We start from the raw sequence: 22144 nt of genomic DNA, 5'->3' as shown, positions 1-22144 counted from the left end.
GCGCCACCGGTCGCGCCGGTCCCTAGCAGCACGCGTACCCTCGCCATTCCTCCGCGGCGCGGTGGGTCGCGTGCACGCCGCATGCCAAAAAGAGGAACTCGCGAAAAATCTTGTAGCTGGACAAGATTTCAGCAGTCGCGACAATTTAATATTCACCCTCGCAAAAAATACGCTGCGCGTGCAGATTTCGAGCCAGATTTCAGCCCATCGAAGCGTAATATATATGCAGTCACGTGAATTAAATATCACGTTCGCTACAACATTATATGTATATCTATATCTCGTTATAGATTGCCGATACTTTAAAGCGCGTAAAGAGGATTGTTAGGTAGCGAAATTCAGATTAGTTTGCGAAGCGTATTTCGGAGAAATTTTATTTATAGAATCTGGAAATTTAAATTCCAGTTCAATCGTTAAGTATCATGTATTATATATAGATGTTCACAAGGTGAATGTTCCTATTTCAACTCATTTAAGACAAATTGTACGAAAAACAGATATTTAAATGATCTATTCTCTTGTGTAACAATTAGTGAAAAAATGTCATCACTATACGACTCGTATTATATATTACATTTGAAAAACTATCATTTTGAATACTTTTGTTATAAATCATGAATTAAGCGCAATGTGTTGTAAACAAATGTACATATTTCTATTCAGCAGAAATCGCGGTGTTCGCACATCTACTCGCAGTATGTGTCTCTAATTTCTGCTCATAAAACTGTAATGTTTATTCATTAATATTAGGTTTGATTATGAGTTTATTGATCTTTTGCAAATAAATAATGCTTTTCATCAAATTTTTCAACACAAATTTTCATACAAAACATATAAATAATAAATAACTAATAAGATAACCTTTTTGAAACAGCTTCTTATTAGGCATCGTTAAGACTTTGTTGAGAATATCTTAAATATTTATTTTTTTGCGAATTTTTTTCTTCTCCTTCTTGATACTTGTTTCTTGCCACTTCTATAATTTATTTTAGACATATAATTTATTTATATGAGATAGGAACTCATAGTTGAACGTAACGCTAATCACCTATTATTTCTACAAAAAAAGCCATAATAAGTAGCAGAGAAGCACGAAAAAGTCCGTTGTTTGTTAAAGACACAAAAACTTTTCATGGAACGGTGCAGATTTTGCTTACTGACTGGATAAAATCCGAATCACTAATGCTTACACAAATCAATAGCGTCACGACCGAAGTTGCCAATGGTAACGACTGCTTATGGTTATTATGAAATTCATTTTTAAATACATACTGCTACCTGGCAAGCAGCGAGCCCATACAACTCACGCGGGAGTATATGTATAAATAATTTATTGTATAATTAATATTTCTATAAATTATTCCATCAGCTGAATCTATATTATGAAGAAAAGTTTAAGGTGAATAGAAATATAGAGACATTGACCTTACGTACATAATGACAGTTAGCAATAAAATTCTTATTCAGTTCCGTATATGTTGACATTTTGTATTTATCAATCCTTTTTTTTTTAAAGATTTCTATACTTTTTTATTTCGAAAATAGAACATATCTGTATATATTTAATTGTCATAGGATATGTACATATAATTATTTTTTATCCCAATTCTCATATAATATTTAACAAGTGGGAAATCACTCTAATGACGCTGAAAGTGTCATATTTTGAGGTAAGGAATATAATGAAACAATGGATTATAAATTTTACTCAAGTAGAAAGCGCGTAAGATTTAACAATAGATCTTGATCGTCCTCTAAAAGATATTCCAGAATTTTTTATCTCAATTTTTATTTTATCATACAGAGATAATAGGCTTTTATTTTATTTTCTCTTTCATACCAATGTTTCTTGACAATTTTTTTTTTATATTTCTTTATTTTTTCCACATCCCAGTCGACGCAAATTAAAAGTAACACGTAACATCAATTTCGCACTGAACAATAATATTAATATTATAAAAGATAGTTTTACGTAACAGTTTTTAGTTGATATCGACAGAAATGTGAAATTATAAATATAAATATACATATTTTTCCATTTCATCAATTTGCGATTCCATTCGCGGACTTGCAGGGAGAAGAGACTCTTGAAAAAGTTGTGGTTTGAAAGATGTTATGTCAGTGTCAGGAAACAACCGCTTTTTTTTTAATTCCAACATAATCGTACGACAACAAAACAAGTGAAAAAAAAAACGATTACGAAATATAATCGGGCAAATTTACTTTTCCGTCAACAAGACTCTCAAAACTCGCTGCTCGATGTGCTTCGTTGAATCCGCTTACGATCGCACTATTGAGCAATGCTTCGAGAGAAGAAAATAAATCAGATGATGCTTCTTTGCAGTTGTTTTCAAAAGCAAAAATATTGCAACCTGTTACGATGCACATGACCCACATCGCGAGAACAAACTATAAGCGACGAAGGCGAAAGCTTGATGCGTGTCGTAGTATATCAATGCAGCACTTTCACGATTTCTGAAAAATGTAAGAACTAGCGCAGCTATGACGCGGAGTATCCTATTAGAATTAATTTGTTCTTATCTGTCGTAGAAAGTTGTGAAACAATTTCTTGTCGGCCTCTTAAGGCCGAAAGGATGCGCGTGACTGACATAAAACTACCTAATAGTTTTTGAATTTGAGTTAGTACGTTGTTAAAAGATCAAATATACGATAAAATATGATTATCCGTTCTGAAATACAGTCACGCTTACTAAACTTTGTTTTAATTTTATGAATACTTGTTTGTGATGCACTCAAATTATACCAAACAGGTTTCATTACATTGAGAGAGTTATCGTTCTGTCAGCAAAGCTATATTGTTAATAACATTTGCTTTAGTAATAGCATGATCTATAAAAAGAATAATTAAATTAATTAGATGGAAAAAATTTGCTAGAAAATATTTATTGTTTCTTTGTTATCTATTTATTTATTTTATTTTAAAACACTACAAAGTACTATATGTTTTTGTAGATTTATTGTTTTGTCCATTAAGTTAATTTCTGACAATTTAACATTTATTGTAATTTAGAAAACATAATCTACATCTATATTTATGACTTTTTTCGAGATGTCATTAATTACCAATGGCATCATTAAAATTAGTTCTCTAAAATATTAATATTTAATTAAAAATCATTCTGTGTACACACACACGCGCGCGGACACACACAGAGAAAGAAAAAGAGAATGTTATCTTCGACAGAATAAAATAAAATAAAATAAGTCATTATTTCTCTATAATAAAATAAAAATTGAGTTAAAAATTGTTGGAATTTTTTTTAATACTACGAGAATCTACTTTAGAATATACATTACGTATATCCTAGAAAACATATATATACATATAGAAGTTAATTCATTATATATGTCAGAAATGAATTTGTTTACGATGCATTAGTAAGTATAATATTTTCTCGGTATATTAAATTGTCAATGAATATCAGGAAGGTATTCGCAAGCAGTTCGATGACTTTATCGCGATCTGGAATTAATTATTAATCAGAGCGGCGTGAAAAGCATGCATGCAACAAAAGTAGATACTATTAATAATCTCCAGACAACTCCTCCCACAGACAGGTATGAATTATTCAAATAACGTCAAAGCTTCCGCAACTTATTTGTTGTCCTTAAAGAACCGTACGGGATTCAGATGGCAGATCAAGCGATTATTTACGGCGCCGTCCCCGATTGAAATATAAGCCTCGAGTTAAATATTAAACGGTGTAATTGACATACTGCGACTTGTCTGCTTCTGTTGGCTGCAGCGTTGTATGCATCTGTGCGTACAGATGTGTGTGCGAGATTAAATAATTGCTTCAACATATATTATGTGACGGTGGACACGGAGAGGAGACACAAGACAAAGTAAATTGACTTAACTGCTAACGTCCATTTTGACCATAATCGCAATTGAATGTGACGCAACTGGGCCGATCGTCAAACATTCTTATCAAATTTGTTAATCCGTGTTTCACGCTAATTGTGGCCAGCAAAGTTAAAAATGAATTCCAAAAGAAAAAAATCGTATGGCATAAATTAGATAAATACAAATTGTGTATATATACATCAACATTGCGTTCTGTAGAGATTCATCATATCAAATATCAAATATTCATTTTACACATAAGCTTCTTCCAGAAAGAACAACCTCCTGGAAAAGAAACTTAATAGACATTAAATGAATCCGATGCATCCAATGAAACAGGAGTTCAGATAAAGAAAAGGATAATTTTTCGTATTGTGAGACTGCGTGGGGTGAAGAAGACGAGAAACTTTAACAAAGCATGCGGAGATAATCTACCGCTACTTTATTAAAAATGTAAAACAGTCGGAGCACTCCAGGTACAAACATGATACAATGATGTGTGTTTTTTTAAGTACAACAAGTAAAATGACAACGTCGATGACGGAAACGAGAGAGAGAGAGAGAGAGAGAGAGAGAGAGAGAGAGAGAGAGAGAGAGAAAGAGACGATCCTACGTGTCGTGGTATCTGCAGTAGGCGCTGTCCTCGATGAGTTCCTGAGGAATCCATTCCTCCGACGGAAACTGGTGCAACAAAGTCGCCGCGTGATCCTCCACTTCCTTGAGGACACGTAATAAATTTCCGCCTACAAGCTTCTTTATATCGGTCGCGGACCATCTACGGTCTCTGGTCAGCTCGGCCAGCAACAAGGGGTAGCCGGAAACGTCTGGCAATTCTGTCGGTGGCCTGAATAAGTGTAAATATTTCTCTCAATTCTTTTATCGCCCAGGTCCATCGGATTCTGTTCGAAAATACGTTACGCAATAAAAATAGTAATCTCTCATAATGTTTTGAATCTATATCAGGCATACAGAATGCAAAAATTTATTATATTCTGTCATTACACAGACAATCACGAAATAAATGTGAATTTAACAGACACAGATGGCAGATTGAAAATTAAGCACAATCGTACATTTATTTTTTATGACGAAGAAGCAAGAGGAATGTTCTGCCAAATGTATACTCATTCTTTGAAAGAAATAAACTTAAATATCTTGTTGATTATCTTTTAATTAATGAAACAAATTAGCGAGATCATTAATTATTACAAGTTATTTTTAATTGCAAAGATATTTTAGTAGCTTTAATTGTAAGTAAAAAATAAATGAATGTTGAAATAAATTGTCAGTATTAATGATATTATAGCCAGTATATATAGTATATACATATAGTATTATAGTATAGTAACTATTGTATTAATTGGAAAGTAATACTTAATTTTCGTTGTGTGTTGCGTAATTTCCGTAAACATGCATTAGTGCTACTAGAGCATAATAAAGATACGGCAATGCTGGCGCGTTTTCAACTACCTCAATATCCCATCGTAGCCCGCACCGAGGCCCACGTGGTTCACGCCAGCTATTCGTCTAATGTGATTGATGTGAGCTGTAAAAAGAGACGGTGTTGTATCTCGTTCCCTATCTCGGAGTTTTTGACATTTACTACTATTTCGATCCTCGATCTCTTTTTGATGTTTCTCACGCCGCGCTACTTACGCACCTATAATGTCGTACATGGAGGCCTTATCGCTGCAGCTCAAATGCGCGCTGTCGAAACTGACCATAACCAGACCACCGTTGAGAGACTGGAGGAAGCAGAGATGAAAGCCGCGCGATTAATCCTTGGGCAAACATTGTGTCACCGCGATAAACACTTAGGTAATAATAAAACATAATTTTTTTGCTTTCATGAAATAATTAAAAATAAATATTTAAATAAGAATAAATTCGGCTTACAAAAATATTATCTATACATTCCTACCAGGAAAAAGAATAAAAGCTACAATTTACAATAATGTTTCGTATTCAAAATCGGAAATAAGAAGGGGATTACATTTTGAGATATTCAAAAGAACAATTCATTCAACGCAAAAAATTATTATTTATATGATAACAGAATTGATAAACTCTTCCTCTTTTCCTGACAAACTTCTGGATACGCCCATAAAATTAAACAATGTCTTTCTACTTCTCTAATTTATTTCTACGAATCATCATTTATACTTTGCTCATCGCAGCGGTTTCGAGACAGTGTGTTAAATATGCATGTGTAATAATCATCCGTGTATATGTAACTTCCACAGGGGAAGTTTTTTCTTCCTTACCAAATTTCGCAGCACATCATCTGGGACGTTGCTCGAGGAGTTGCAGAGAGCCTTGGCAGCGCTGTGCGAGAATATAACGGGCGCCTTTGTCACAGCGAGGGCGTCCTTCATCGTCCTCACCGAGACGTGAGAGAGATCCACAAGCATACCGAGCCGATTCAGCTCTCGAACGACCGTCTTGCCGAACGGCGAGAGACCGTCGCTGTGAAAATCAGAGGGTGTTTCCGAATTTGGATCGTCTACGGAGCATGAATCCGCCCTAGAAATCAAAATCAATATTCGAATATTCAATATCACGTCCAATTCTAAAAAATCCAATGGAAAAAATACGGACACAATTAAGATTTATTTCGAGTGCAAATGCGAAATTTCCATGCAGCTACTTCCTTTCAGAACCAAGATGTCACTTATCTGTATTTAAGCTAATCGCGCTCGGCATAAGATGTAATAAACTTCTAGGGACTTATTAGGCTCTCTTCGAACAATTAATCTAAACACAAAGTACTGCAGCGATGTGAAAGCAAACGTTAGCACAAGATGCCAATTTGCTCCTCCAAGGTTCATTCCTTTCCGCTGTCATTACCGCGCGCAACGCTCATGTGCGCGCCTCGCAAGCGTAGAGACGTTAATCTTCCTAAGCAGCGGTCAAACTCACCACGGAGTATTGCACTTGTGGGTCAAGGTCATGTAGCGCGCGCCCAACCGATGGAAGCTCCTCAGCACTGCCATGGAGGTGCCGATGCTGTGGCCACCCTCTATGCCTACCAGGCTGGCGATCACCCCGTCCCGATGTGCGTTCTCTAGCTCACTGCTCGTTTTCACCAGCCGGACGCGTTTGGGATAGCGTGACGTAAGCCGGCGCACGATGTCGATCTGCTCAAGGGTGAGTTGTACGGCATCGAGGAACTGGGCTTCGCATGGTACATAGGCCGACCAGAATTGCGCCCCGACGATCCCCTGCTCCAGACGGATCAGGTCGGTCTGCCATTGCGGACCCCAGCTGCTGTTGCGCGACAGATCCTCGTCGAACGGGAAGTTATCCAGCTTCGTGCTGCCGCGGTGCTTGCGCAGATTCCAGGCGAAGTCGTTGTGTCTGACGTACGATTCATACAAGATGATAAATGCAGATTATAACTTCGATGCATATACATATTTTTTCTATTGTATTTTTTCTTTTTAATTAAAGATTTATAGGTAGAACGTAATTTGTCATCTTATTTTAAAACTTTAATTGATATTAAAAACTAATATTGGAATTTCTCTAAGATTCCGAATAATCGCGGCCGATTATTTTTAGCAATCTTCTTCTTAGTCCTATTGCTCGTGGTGACTTTTCTCATATGCCTGTGGTGCACATGCTGCTTGTACACGCAGTCATATGGGAGTATGGGACCTACAGTCGATTCCGAACGACAAAATGGTAGAAAAGTTTCCAGGGCAAGTATACTACTTGGTGGTTTGCCATTACCTTCCGAGAGGAGCTAATTACTAATAATTGCATCGAACCCGGGATCTCTATGGTATAGCAGACCAGTGCGCTGTCTTATATATATATATATATATATATATATATAGAGCTAGAAGTATTTTCTTTTTATAAATAAAATACAACTGTTACCCATCGATCAATGGAATCTCCGAAAGCATTCTTCGGACCACCTGTAGTCTAGCTTCCAGCAGATGAGAACTTCGAAGTTCCAAAGCTAAAGGGAGACCTACTCCAGCCACCAAGGCACATCCGAGGAAGAAGAATCCAGTCATTACCATCCATCTTCTCACAGCACTGCCTCCTACAACATCGACCGATGTCAAAATCAGAGAAGAGAGCCTGGAATAGTATATTATATTTATTACGCACAAATATTAGCATGTTAAAACTAGAATATTATATAGATTCAAAAGCAGCCTGTTGCGGAAACCATCGGCGAAACGACATCGGCCACAGCAGAATCTTCTCGGATCGGGAAGACCAGCCGAGCATAGATCGTATCTATCCGTACGTGAAATCACCATGACTGAAACTTTGATCTGTGATTGAGGAGATCGCCGAGCCGTAAATAGAAATCATATCAAATCACTCGCCACTCGTCGTTTCTCGTCGTGCGACGGACTTTTCTTCCCTTCGTTCGCAAATGCTTTTACATAAGCGAGCTCGTTGACGTGCAAAATTGGAGAAAAGAAAGAAACTGTTGAAATTGTCGCGTTCGACCATCGGAAACGACCAGGGATGATGGGATAATCGAGAAAGTGCTCGGCGATCGAGCGCGACACGATAAATTAAATCCGTGTTAATTTGATTTTACTAGTCGTCACTTATCCTGGTGACTAATTATAATTGCTATTATTAGATATAATAATGCAATAGGTATAATACATTTATGTACAAATATACCTAATTTGAGAGAAGGTCCATATCTCAATCGTTTATTAAAATAATAGTTGTCCATAATAATGCACTAAGATTTAGCTTCTTAATGTCATATAATTAATTAATTACTCAGAATGTATCTTTCACACTTAATTCTAACATAAAATTTTCTATATGAGACTGTTATATGATAATTTTTTACAAGTACGAATCTTTTTACATCGGTAGAACGTAAAATAATTTTTAGTCTTAATCTTACTCTCTGCAATATAACAACTTTTGCTTTACTCAGAGTGTATTAAGAAATTACAAAAATCTTATATGGAGAGCTTTATATTATCAAGTGTAAAATACTTTTTATACTTGATAATATAAAGTTCTCCATACTTATAAGGATTCTTATAATTTCTTACAAATTTAGTTTTTGCAAGACAGAATATAAACTGAAATATTATATCACACTGAACCTCTCAAGTATTCTAATTTTATCCTGTGTGCAATAATGACTTATATGGACTCACTGCTCTCTCTTGGTGGTTCTTTGGCCTTGTTGAAGGAAGTCGAGACACCCGTGTCCTTGATGTGGTGAAGTGCATCGCCATTGGGCAATTTTCTCATGAATTCTGGGGACGAGAGCTGCAGGCAGGTCTGCAAAAGCGCGTTGGTTTACAAAGCTAGCAATCCGAGCAATCGTCTCCGTAAATTAAATTCTAAGATTGCACCGATTGCATAATCTTCGCGTATTATCCGCATTGCGCGAATCGTCGCGTTACGCCGGTATTAGCGGCTCGTAAGTTATTATGAAAGACGCGTGTATCGTGAAGAAAAACACGTCTGCCTTGAGAGAAGAAATAAAAATAGAAAACTACTTTGCATGAAACATCCCTGCAAGACGATTTTCGCAGTCGATTGTAAAAATAACATCAACGGTGAATCAACATTTCGAGAGGTTTACGCAAATTATCTCGTGACGTCGTCCCTCCGATCAAACATATAGCACTTATCGTAAAGTCTAATTCTATTTTTTAAATAGAAACTAATCGTGCGTAATTGGAAACATCTTTGGATCTTTATCTTGAAAACAAACGTATACAATATGACAATCTTCGCAAATAACCTGATATAAATGTGATGCTTTAATTGGGCTCTTTGGTTATAAGAAAAGGATATCGTTTTATTTATAAAAAAACATTCATAAGTGAAAAATTTTGATTAAATTATATTGGTCAGTAAATATCAATTAACAATAATATAACAATGTTATAATTTCCTATTCAATAATGTAACTGTTACATACAATATGTGTTATATTACATTTACGTTGTTAAATGGGAAATTATAATATTGATGTAATGTTACTGTTTACTGGTTTGATTGATGTTTACCAAGATTCAAAAAATATAGATTTTCATATAGAACATGTAATATAATATAAATATAATATATATACAAGAAATATGTAGGAATATATTCACAGGAATTGATAAGAAGCACTTCTACATTGTTTTCCAACTTTCTCCATTATGTCAAGAAATAAAATAAATAATATCCTGGAGAAGTGTCATAGACAAGCTCAATTCACCTTTGCTCCAGAAAAAAAGTCAAGCTAAGAACGACACGCGTAGCATCCGTGTGTGTGTGTGTGCGTGGGCAGCTCGATCATTAATTATATATAGGAGGTAAATAATATATATTTCAACGGATACTCTCTGGGGTCCCTCAAAGTCGTAGACAAGTTAATTAGGAGGCAGCTCTCTCCTCGATACAATTAACGAATTAACAAGGGATATTTAGCTGGGCTTGTCGTCCTACCTACCTCCGAAAGGATGTCGACTTCCTTTCTCCTGGGAGGCGGTGAGTGATACACCATGCCGTCCTTACCGACACCGTAGAGCTCAAACATCTTTCTCTCCGACGTCCTTTCGTCCGTTCTTTACCCTTGCGCCAGGGTTTTTGCTGGTACCGCCGCTATCGTAAATACGGAGGGAACGGCGTCCCGACGCGGCGTCGAGCCTCGGCGCACGCGTCAACCCCATATCGATCCGGTCTTGCGCGAGTCTGAAAAATTATTAACAATCGTCGAGGTGTTGCATCGAGAATGTTGCTCGTCAACTATCTACGCCACGCGTAACTTGGAAATTACATTTAATTCAATTTAAAAATATATTTGTACTCCTCTTAATTGCATCAGTCTCAATGATTTAATTCATATATTCTCCGTTTACCAATCGCAATAATTTATTTTCCTTCATGAGCAAAAAGAAAGAATTCGAATATAAAAAAAATAAACGCATGCATGAATACATATTATAACAATATTTATTTAAAATACAACATATTGAATAGACTATATGAATAACAGCGGCTCCGAGTTTAATATTATAGAGGGAGGATAGCTAAAGTATAAGCGTCAGCTAAAGTTAATATTTCCGAAAAATATATAATATGTGTCAGCTAATTCATTACGTACACTTATTTCAATTTAATATAGATGGAAGAAAAAATTCTATCAGAGACAACGAATTATATGTATTTAAAAACTTTGCTTTGAATATTTTCGCCGATTAAGACAATAATAATTTGATCAAGGTCTTTCCAAACAGAATAACATATTTTGCTTGTTTAAAAATTATTTTACTATATCATTATGATTTTTTGTCTGCTTTTTATTGTTATAGTTTAATATACATGTACGTATAATAAAAGAAATTATAAATTAATTAGCTATATATATGTATAGTACCAACGTTTTAAAAAATGATAAAACAATGAAAACAAAAAAGCTCAATTGAGATAAATACATAAACAGAATATCTCAACAAAAAATAATTGATCGAATCAATGCTGATTCAACGTCGATCGATCAATAATCGTATCTGAGAGTCCATTGTAATATTTTGAAGTGAGGTGATCATATGATGACCATATGAAATTATAAATATAGATATATATTCTAGTAAATATTTGCAAACTTTTGTAATTTTCACCTCATTTCAAGAGTGCGTTCCGTTTCACGCATAAATGGATCGTTTTATCATTTTTTAATATTTAACGAACAAGGAGATAAAATGATACATATCATATGTGAGAAACGAAACGTACTCCAACAAGGTACACAATCAACCACCTAAATATAAGATTGTAACCCAAGTAGAACAGCAAGTCAAAATGATATTAAAATAAATCGAAAATGATTGAAAAATGACTTTTAATAATCATTTTGGAGTCATAATGACTTGTCGTTCTGCTTGGGTAACGGATGGGGGGGGGGGGGAGGCTTTTAGTTTATTATTGGAGGTAGCTTTAGCCTACAATCTACTGGCATCTCTGAAATGTTGGAATATACGCGTAAACTTGAATCGAAAATATACCTCGAAATCGATTAGTTGCTTGATATTCTAACTAAAATGACTAAAATGTCCATCTTCCCGCGCTCGAGCATCGGCGAGGAGATGGAGCTGATGGAGAGGCGCGACCCGCGACGTGACTCGTGAAGCGGTATGAACTTGAACTGCGATTACTGCGAAGCGAGGCGACCAGGCGACGAAATGGAATTGGTGCTGCCATCGGGAGACAGACTCCGCAGCCACGCCGCCCATGCGAATTCGCGATAATAAAGGGAGCGTTCCTCCTCCCTCCTCCCTTACCGACCGCCATATTGTTTGCGATATTCCGTGTGTTCCGTGTGCACGTTCCTCCGGTTGAAGTTCCTCGCACTCTCCTCAGCAACGCGTGTCATCCGCGTAACTTTCTTCTCGCGAACAGTGTCTCGAAAAATCGGCAAACATTTCGCGCAAGGACAGCATGAAGAAGATCAAGGATTACTCGGACGAGGATGATTACGAGGTGGATGATCCGGACTATCCGGAGGTCGAGGGCGCCTCCGAGGAGGAATGGACTCCGGAGGCCGGGACCGAGGTAAATTAACACGCCGCGCGTTCGCTACATTTCTTTACCGTCCTGTCACGCCTACATCCGCGGAAGAGGACGGCCAATTTTCTTTTTTTTCTTTTTTTTATCGTGTTTGCGTCGTTTGCGCGATGATGGACGCTCGTTTGAGAGGGGAAAAGAGAGAGAGAGTGAGCGAGAGAGAGGGTGAGAGCGACCGACTCCGATGCTTCGGCGGAATTTCGCCGCAACTTAGCTGCCAGAAACGAGGATGCTTATCGCGGAATTCGCGCCTCTCGCGGTCGACGAATCGGACTCGCGCCAAGAATATGCGCCGGGTAAAACGATACCCGTGTATTCCGAGACCGTGACGGAGCGAGGCCGGAGGCGTCGGCGACAGACGATATTAGCCGATGGGTTCCCCTTTATGTCGCGGGCGCGGAGAGAAATTCGCTCGAGATAAGATCCTCGGCGTCGAGTCCGCTTGCGAAACCACGACGTGCGGTTCTCCATACGGCGACCCGGTCGCGCTGTCTAGACGTATCTTTCGAGATAGGGCCATTCGTCCAACGCGATCTTCTCGTCTCGCATTGCTTCGTGACGGCCATCGTCGCCGGCCGGTTCGGGTTGGTTCGGTTCAGAAGTTCAGTTCAGTTGGTTGGTCGGTTGCTCAATGGCGCCAGTAGCGCCATGCCCGCGCCGCTCGGCAATATTTCAAATCACCAGTAATCGCCACTTCACCAGAAGAGAATATGTTTTTTAATAGGCTGGCACTAAAATAAGGCCACAGAGAGGAGCAGGAAAAAAGCGACAGCACTCTGAAGAGGAGGACGAAGAGGAAGAAGAGGAGTTCGACGAGGATGAAGAGGAAGAGGAAGAGGAATCTGACTCTGATACAGGAAAGAAGTCAAAGAGGAAAAGGCGCTCTAAGAAAGACGATGATGAAAAGGAGGATGAGGAAGATGACGATTCTGATGATAACAGTTTCAACGAATCTGGAGAGACTCCAAAAGAATACACAGTAAGTTATTGAGCAATAATCGAGATATCCAGTCGATTATAATAAACTTTCAAAAAAATGTTCGTCTATATCATTAATGTTTCTTGTAGTCTGGTTCATTCGTTCTTTTAAAAGCTGACGTTGAATCTAATAAGAATAAAGAAAATAACTTATCCAGTAAGGGTAAATCCGATGTGGAATCAAGCACTTATCCAACCTTGTGGAGGATAGATGGAAAAGCATTGCTCCAAAAGTTTCTACCTTTTAAGGAAGATGGGAAAGTACTGTACAGAAGCACAACGACAGTAAGTGCATCGTTTTTTTTTTAAAAAAAAAAATAATATATTCTAACATTCGCTAAATTGACCTAAATTCAGTTGCACACATTAGTCGATAAAAAGAAACTTGTGGTGCACAAATCTCTCACTTAAATTATATTTATAAATGTAATTTACAGAAATTACATTTTATTTCAGTATTCTGGTTGGCAACAGAGTAACAAAGACCAATATATAGCGGTCCACGTGTCCTTTAAAGTGCAAAGTAGACAAGAGACAATTGTTGAACTTCATTTTGATCCATCGCAACCACAAGAAGTTGTAAAGTACGTAAATTGTATTGTTACTCGCATTGCGATCTACAATGTTGCAGTATATATGTATAACGTGATTACTGTTAATAAATTTCTTTTTATTAATTTCAGGGATGATAAAGAAGATTAAATTAGATCGAGTTTGCTCTTATTTGTTTATATACATCTTAAGGAACACATATGTTATAAGGAAAGAAAGGAACATCCACATTTACATGTACACTATTCACAAAACATATATTTACACAATGTACACATATACATGGATGATGTTTGTGACATGGTACTGTAGCAGGTTCATATTTAAAATATAAGATTGGATGGACCATGGCTCTGAGTTTATTACTGGGGGTAGTTTAGCTATAATTGATATCCCTGACAGAATATACATGTAAGCTTCAATTATCAAGAAAGCTACTCGCTACATGCATCGTATTTACGGAGTTTAGTAAACGCAGAAACACTCGATAATTTACGAATGTTTTATCTTCGACAGAAATTCAATGTTACCTAGCATAAAGGATGCATGTTGATGTTCGATTTTGTTTATGATGTCACAGTTAGTCTGTTTGTGATTTAAACTCTACAAACGCTGCATTGGCTTTGTCATTTATGCAGCCATTTCAAGCGCGCCCGTAGTGAGAAATAAATGAAACTATCAATCATGTCTGATATAATAGTAAAAAGAAAGACAATTTTATATTTGAATAAATACAAAGAAACAGCATAAATTAAGTTACGTAAATTATTTGATTATAAATGATTAATATGTATCTTCTTTCGATTAGATCTACGACTAAAAAAAATGCTAGTTAATATTCAAATGACATAAACGAGGAACTCTACAAGAAATATTTCTTACAGTTTCCATAACTACTACGGACGACGCTAAATCAGTTCTTGTGTGTCGCTTATCATAATAAGACAAAAACTAGCAGATCCTTCCAGTAATTGACAACCTGCACTCATAACTTGTAAAGGGGATCAGTTGTATGTACAAAGTTAACTTATATTATTGACGATATATTGACATATTTTGTCTGTTATTAAATAGTTTGATCTCGTATATCTGATATATAAAATTGTGTTAGTTTACACATCGATTTATAAGATATAGTTCCGCGATTATTTATAAGTAAAAACACATTTGAAAAAAAAAATAGATACTTGGATAGTTTATAGTGAACAGTTGATTTCTACGAAACGTGTTATAAACGGTACATTTAGCAGTGTGTTTAGCTGATAAATTCATTAGGTGCAAATTATGGCTAATACGTATTAAAAAAAAAACGAAACTCAATTGCGGTATATATTTATTATTAAGTTTTCCCACAATTGTACATTGTACCTTAATAACTACGATGCTTCAATTCATTTGTGTAATTACTTTCTGTGTATTTTACGTAAATAATGTATCTTAACAAGATTTCATCGTTTAATATTGTGTAAGAAGTCGGAAAAATTGGCATAGATAAACTGATTTGTTATATAAAATGTGGACGATAAAAATTCTAGTACATAAATGTTAATATTCTAAATTTTTTTATTTATATTGTATGATATTTTTTTCACAATCTTGTATTTCTGTACTATGGTTTTATTTGTATATCATGATTAAATAAAAGGCATTTTTCTTTATTAAGTGATGTTATAACTTAGGGAAAATTAAATCCGCATTTAGTAATATCAAATAGACTTTCAATTAATGTTAGCATTTTAAGCATTAAGTAAAAAGAATGAACAGACTTATACATACATTTCATAACAATATATATATATATATATATATATTAATTTAATGTATATTTAACATCTTTTTTCCTTCCCCAAATATTGCAGGTAATAGTATTCTTTTATTAATATCAAATAATTCGCATTTAATTGATCTCAATAGAACGAGTATATGTTATTCGATTTGATTTTAAATCTCAGATCATTTCTTCATTTTATTTAGTTTATTAAATCGCAGATTTTTAAAAATATATTATAGCTACTGATCCCGTTGTTAGATTAAAGTTAAATGAATGTACATTATCTATATCTATAATGTGATATGTGGAAATATACTATTATTCAAGAAGTACTCCAATATGGCAGCATAAATTAATTCTCAATAATTGATACCCAAAACCATGAGTTGTTTTCTGAGAAATTCCTTGTAAGAACACGTTATTTTGAATATAAGAAAATGACAAAAGATGAAGAATTAACAGTTGAACATCTTATCACACCGTACTGACAGTATCATAATAATTGTAGAAGACTAGATCTCTTTTTGTCTGCATAAAATATAAAATATGGAATGACCAGCATTTCAATCTTACTGTGTAAATATATAATTATTAAAAAGAGTGACGAAAGTATCAAACTTTCATTACTGTTCTGACTGTGTTTTCTCAACTTGCAATTAATCTTCCTTTTGTGCATTATATTATACATGTTATACATACAAAAATGCTCAATTATATAGAAAAATTCTATTAAACGTGAACAAGGCATAGTTATGACTATTACTTATTATTTTTCAATTATAAACTAGAGATATTCAATCAACAAATTTAGTTATAAGATAACAAAGATAATTCAATATTTCAAACTTAACAAGTATATTCGAAGGTATGGTAGCGGAATGTACGCGATTTACATAATAATGTAACGATTAGAATATGAGATAGAGTTAAAAAGAGAAAAATCGAAATAACACAAGACCAAGTTAATCGTCTCGAGTATGTAAAATTTAAAATAAAATTCATAAAAGTGTAAATTTTGTGCAGTCAAATAATTTCAAATAATTTCAAATAATATATATAAAATTGTAAATAAAACGATTATTTATATTTGAATTTACTAATAAATATATTATTTAGTTCATCTTTATTCGCTCGATTACTTGGCTTAGCTGTACAAATTTTAAATGACATTTGATAAATGGACCTCGTTATATTCTTACGTTCAAGTGATCTTGTATATCGATTATAAAAAGTATCTTTTCTCAATCCCAAAATATCCATATATTTAAACTGATATTTTATTTCACACGCAATGAAAATTTATATTTATTTTAATAATTCACCTATGCCAGTATTAATGAAGTATTCTGATAATAAAAACGCACTTCTTTTTTTGGTCGTGTACCAATACCTAATCTTAAATAAAATCAAAATGTAATAAGATCTTTATGTTTATAACTTCGTTGAGTGTAAAAAAATGTAAGAAGTATAAACAGAAATAGAAATATAAAAAGATTTATATTAATATTTTTATATTGATATTAAGCATGCAAAAATAATCGAGTATACTTGTCGATTTTAGTTTTAGATAAAAAGATATGCTGAAAGATTGTTCTTGGATACGTACATTTCAGAAATAGCATTTGTTAAAAAGTGTAAACTTCGGAAATATTTGATTTCTGAAATAGAAGAATATATTAGTTTAAAGTGTTAAATAGAAAGTTAAAAATTCTCTCTACAAGATATTAATTTTCTCTAATGTATCATATTCACCCTCCCCCCGGCCCATATCACAAGATGATAGTATTACTTTTACCAAAATTGGCAATTACTCTTAAAATCCTGGTTCCATCCTGACTGATAACACACTGCTTAGCATATCACGAATCTGTGCCACCTCTCTCCTACTTCTCGCTAGCATGTCCTCTAATCTCTTATTCTCTTGCATAATCTTCTCCATCTTTTTCCGATATTTCCGTTTGTTAGCGTAACAACAACAATCCGGACAGTTTTTACCATGCTTACAATCTTTACATACTTTACCTTTGTAACAACAGACTTGATTATCTTCCGTACAAGAATGATCACTAGACGCCGAATCTTCCGGTGCGGTTTGAAAGCGTTCTAATCTGTTGATAGATTCACTAACATTTGATGGCGAAGGCATGTAATCAGATTTACTAAACGAAAATTCCGTCTCCGTTTTTAACTCCAGATCATTTTTATCTTCGGCTGGCTCGAATGATTTCGGTATATTTAATTGTGCACTATCAGTTACGGCACTCGATACTTCATTATCTACATTAGGTTCTATTATTACTATACTTGGTATGCTAGATCTAATAGGACTTAGATCGCAACGATACATTGCGGTTGTATCACATACTCTAGACTGTCTTTTGAGACTTTTCCTCTTTTGCATTAACATATGCTCTTTACTTTGACGTTCAGCAATACGCATTGCACTATCACTAAATCGCCTTTCATAAAATAATTTATTTTTTAGGAGTTTAGTGTCACACGAACCATCGCTAGCCCTTCGAGTATCAGAAAATTCGTGTCTTCTAAAAATTGTATTTGTTGTATTATGTTCTTGTTCCCTATCATCTATATTTGTGCCACTTTGAGCAATATTTAAGCTATTCGAGATCCCCCGATCATCTTTTGATAATTGGTCGGTTTCAGAAAATTCGACAGTATCATCAAACGACAATTGCTTCGCTAGCCTTTTGTCATACTTTGAAAGATATCGGTGTTGGAATGTCATACTTCCCTCTGGAGACGATTGCTTTAATTCTATAGATTCATTGACATCCAGTGAGCTATTATGATCATTTACTGAATCGCACGTAAGTTTTGTACCATCGGCAGATATTTCAATTAAATTTCCGTCGCATCCAAAAGTAAATGATTTTTGCCCTACAAGAGAGAAAAAAAAATGTTTTATCAATTTTACATAGCAACATAAATTAAATGTCAATATTAAAATTTATTTGCATCAGATTTCTCATTTACCTATGATCATACGCTTGTTGTGCATATCAGGGCTTTTGGAACGTGGCTGTTCCAAGAACTGCCTATTATCAGGAGACAGCACAGAGAATTTTCCATTTTGATGTAATGAACTGTACTGGTCACAATTATATAAACTCGTATCCACTTCATGGCTATCATGTTCCCGCAAGCGTTCCATAATTTTTTGCACAATTTCCGATGGGGCTACATATGGCGATCCTTTGAAAATACAAAAAAAAAAAAACAAAATTTGTACATCGTATGTATATTCATTAATGATCAATAACACTAATTGCCGCAGAACAAGATGCGATGCATAGAATGCGTAAAATACATCAAATGAAAATAGAATAATACATATGTATTCTAAGAACAACATATAACACGTGCATAAATTCCATCTATTAGTGGTGTATTTCACACAACTGGATATTTTTAAAACGGCTAGATTATTGCACACGAATTAGAGAAAATTAATTATTATTTTAAGATACCAGTGATAAAACGTTAGGAAACACATTTCGATTCTATCACTACTAGTTTGCGCTTTGAATTTGTGTTTTTAATGCATTAGTACACATCATTGTATTATTCTTGCATACTATTGTTCATGCAAAATTAATTTAAAACTTAAATCACATGTATAATTAATTGCATATCTACAATCCGGTAAAACTCATTTTTGTTCTATTTTATATAAGATTATTATCGAGCATTTGGACATTTTAGAAGCAAGTTTTGTAATAAATACAAAAGAAATAATAAACTGTTACATATAAAAATAGTACAAACATCGTATGTCGACTGACGCGTAAATAAGCAAAAACAAGAAGCTGCAATGTAAATGCTTACTAAAGTAAAAACCAAAAAAATTTAAATAAAAGAGAACAGCTATGCAGTCCTAGATAAGTCAAGTAAACTGGTTTTAAAAAAAGATACATTAAAACAGTCTTGACCACTTATTCTCACGCGAGACTTACAAAATTACTCGATCCAGAGTTTCTGCGCTGTCGGACACGTGTAGGAACGTATAATGCGCTATTGCTTCCTACAAAATTATTATTCTATATGGCAAAATGTTTGCGGATACATTTCGTACCCAGAAATATAAACTTGAAAATCAACATTATAAAAATATTGTTCTTAATTCATTTGGTGATAATACTACTAAAGATACAAATCATAGATATAGTCACTATAAAATTCTTATTGTTTTTCACACGTAGAATAATGAATTTCAGAATTCACTATTTCCAAAAGAAATTGATTCTTCTTGAACATAGTGTAATCGTTACAATTATTGCTACTAAAAAATTTATTTTACCCGTTAGGCCTCTATATCCTAAAGATATTGAATCAAAAGATTCGGTGGTCTCCTGTTGCTGCTTAAGAAACTCGTCTACGGCGATGCCTCTTAACGACGACGGCTGTAGGAACCTTCTAGGAATACGAGAAATTGTACCGTTTTCCTGCTGCCTGGCCGTAGAGCCGCCAAAACCAAGATCGAACAGAATCGCTGCCGGATCTGCCTTTCGCAATTCTAATAAACTCTCGACACTACTGCAGTGACTGCTGTCCGACTGAAAACTCGCATCTCGTGCCAGTCTCTGATGAGGAAGTGAACTAAAAAATTTGAACGGATATTCATGATTTAATATCGATTGTTATAACCAACTCCTTGATCATGAATACTTGCTTAATACCTTGGTAATACCGGTGTATTCATTGCTGCAGAATTAGGAACATTAATAGGCGCTGATACGGTCATGCTTGGAGACTGTAAGTCCTTAGAAAATGGAATGTCCTTAGGCTCGGTTGGTGTTAACGGTTTATGGCTCGGACTACGTTCTCGACACTCGCTTGCAATGACAATGTCCGACTTTGCAGTCGATGGTATGGAGTCAATCCATTGTTGAACCGGTCCGCCGGCATGTCGCCTCATTTCCCAAATTCCACGCAACCAATCTGTCACTTTTAGAAGAGTTTCCTTGCCTACATTCTCTAACAAAGCATACGGGATGGTCATATCGTTCGGTCAATCATGTATTAATTAATAAAATTATACGTATGATATAATAAAGTAACAATCAATAAATAATGATTGAACAGACAAATGGTGTCAATGTGATTATAAATGTTAGACTATGATATTCTCAAGCAATAGTAAGTTTATTTATAACATAAAAAGGTCAAAATGTAACAAATGATAAGATTGTGCAAAGTAATGTTAAAATATAAATACCATCATATCATGAGATGTAGGATATTTATCTTTCTACTGCGAGTTTTTACAAATTTTGATTGAAAAACATGGTAAAAAAAATTAAGTAGAGATAATTCATACAATAATGTTGCTACTTATATATAAAGATAAAACCCCTTCTTTCACATAATTTATTTTATTACAAAAATATTCCACGTTATCTTTGAGACCATAATACCAACATGACAATTAAAATATGTACAAACGAATGCAATATAAATTCCATCTTATATTCGCTATTTTTCCTGATATTTCGCTACGAAATTGCAGTGACTGCGTCTAGCACAATTTTAATGTAAACATTAAAATGATAATGTCGATAAGAAAAGTGTGTTTCTGCACATTCATATAGTTCGGGAGTGACGTCAAATGTGCGAGAAGCTTTGTTACCACGATAAAACTTGAAATTTCTCCTATCCATCGCATAATTTCATCGAAAATGAAACGTAATGTGATCCAATCGAGTAAATACCTGGGTCCATATCCTGTCGGGCAGCACAAGGACAGAATATTGTGAGAAATAGAAGGGGAGAAAGAGAGAGATGAGAGAGAGAGAGAGAGAGAGAGAGAGAGAGAGAGAGAGAGAGAGAGAGAGAGTTGCGTGAGAGCACGTGCCAAGCAATACGCAACGTAATAAACAAGCCTGATTGCATTTATGCGCGGTTACGAAACCGCGAGAGAGACGGGAAATCCGCACAATCGGACGGGACGGCGCGTAAATTGCATTTACGTATACATGCATATGCATATATATGTACCTTCAATCAGGCTGATGAGCCACACTACACGGCATTGACGGCGATATCCCTGTGTACAATCAGAGCAGCTCGAGGCACATGTTGCGCGGCCGACGAACAATTTGCTTGCGGCGCGGAGCGATTAAGACAGCTGCTCGGTCAGTTGGTCCGCGAGTGCGCGTCCACTTGTCAGCCGCCGTCAGAGTCCGCACTGCTCCGCACGCCCGCCACGTCATGTGTATACAGGGTATGCCCATCAGTGGCGGATAGATCAGGGACAGACTCTCGAGGCTTTCTAATCGACAAAGTTTCCATGGCAGGCACGGCAGAGGGAAGAAATCTCAAACGAGTCCGAAATCGAATTCTGTAGAAAAAAAAAGCTATAGCTTATCGTTAATTCGTCGAAGAAAAAAGAGAGA

At 35.3% G+C, this 22144-nt stretch overlaps 3 protein-coding genes across 7 annotated transcripts; 1 reads left to right on the top strand and 2 right to left on the bottom strand.

Annotated features, from left to right (window-relative positions):
- Positions 1-4256: 4256 nt before the first annotated feature.
- Positions 4257-10515, bottom strand: LOC108761371 (dipeptidase 1). The gene is made up of 8 exons (XM_018507862.1): positions 10317-10515; positions 9022-9148; positions 7751-7922; positions 6788-7225; positions 6133-6391; positions 5529-5613; positions 5339-5414; positions 4257-4712 (listed from the first exon to the last, which is right to left on the bottom strand). Exons 1-8 carry the CDS (start codon positions 10401-10403, stop codon positions 4478-4480), a joined length of 1479 nt encoding a protein of 492 aa, XP_018363364.1. The 5' UTR covers positions 10404-10515; the 3' UTR covers positions 4257-4477.
- A 1601-nt stretch (positions 10516-12116) lies between these two features.
- On the top strand, positions 12117-15489 carry LOC108761360 (nucleolin). Its single transcript, XM_018507835.1, has 5 exons — positions 12117-12418; positions 13155-13409; positions 13499-13693; positions 13865-13992; positions 14092-15489. The coding sequence occupies exons 1-5, from the start codon at positions 12305-12307 to the stop codon at positions 14108-14110; spliced, it is 711 nt and encodes a 236-aa protein (XP_018363337.1). The 5' UTR covers positions 12117-12304; the 3' UTR covers positions 14111-15489.
- A 1788-nt stretch (positions 15490-17277) lies between these two features.
- On the bottom strand, positions 17278-22061 carry olf186-M (Ki-ras-induced actin-interacting protein-IP3R-interacting domain olf186-M). 5 transcript variants are annotated; one of them, XM_018507832.1, is made up of 7 exons: positions 21747-22061; positions 21461-21473; positions 20429-20726; positions 20050-20348; positions 18726-18944; positions 17754-18629; positions 17278-17389 (listed from the first exon to the last, which is right to left on the bottom strand). In XM_018507832.1, exons 2-7 carry the CDS (start codon positions 21468-21470, stop codon positions 17295-17297), a joined length of 1797 nt encoding a protein of 598 aa, XP_018363334.1. In that variant the 5' UTR covers positions 21471-21473; positions 21747-22061; the 3' UTR covers positions 17278-17294. The 5 variants fall into 5 exon arrangements, 4 of the variants coding, with proteins under 4 accessions (XP_018363334.1, XP_018363335.1, XP_018363333.1 ...); XR_001940118.1 differs by having other exon boundaries at positions 17360-17389; positions 17484-18629; positions 21747-22059; XM_018507834.1 differs by lacking the exon at positions 17278-17389 and adding an exon at positions 17575-17670.
- Positions 22062-22144: the final 83 nt, after the last annotated feature.

This window comes from Trachymyrmex cornetzi, unplaced genomic scaffold (assembly GCF_001594075.2).
Source record: "Trachymyrmex cornetzi isolate Tcor2-1 unplaced genomic scaffold, Tcor1.1 scaffold248, whole genome shotgun sequence".
Lineage (NCBI taxonomy): Eukaryota > Metazoa > Arthropoda > Insecta > Hymenoptera > Formicidae > Trachymyrmex > Trachymyrmex cornetzi.
Note: the sequence above shows the minus strand (reverse complement) of the source record. Positions and strands in the feature narration are given on the sequence as shown.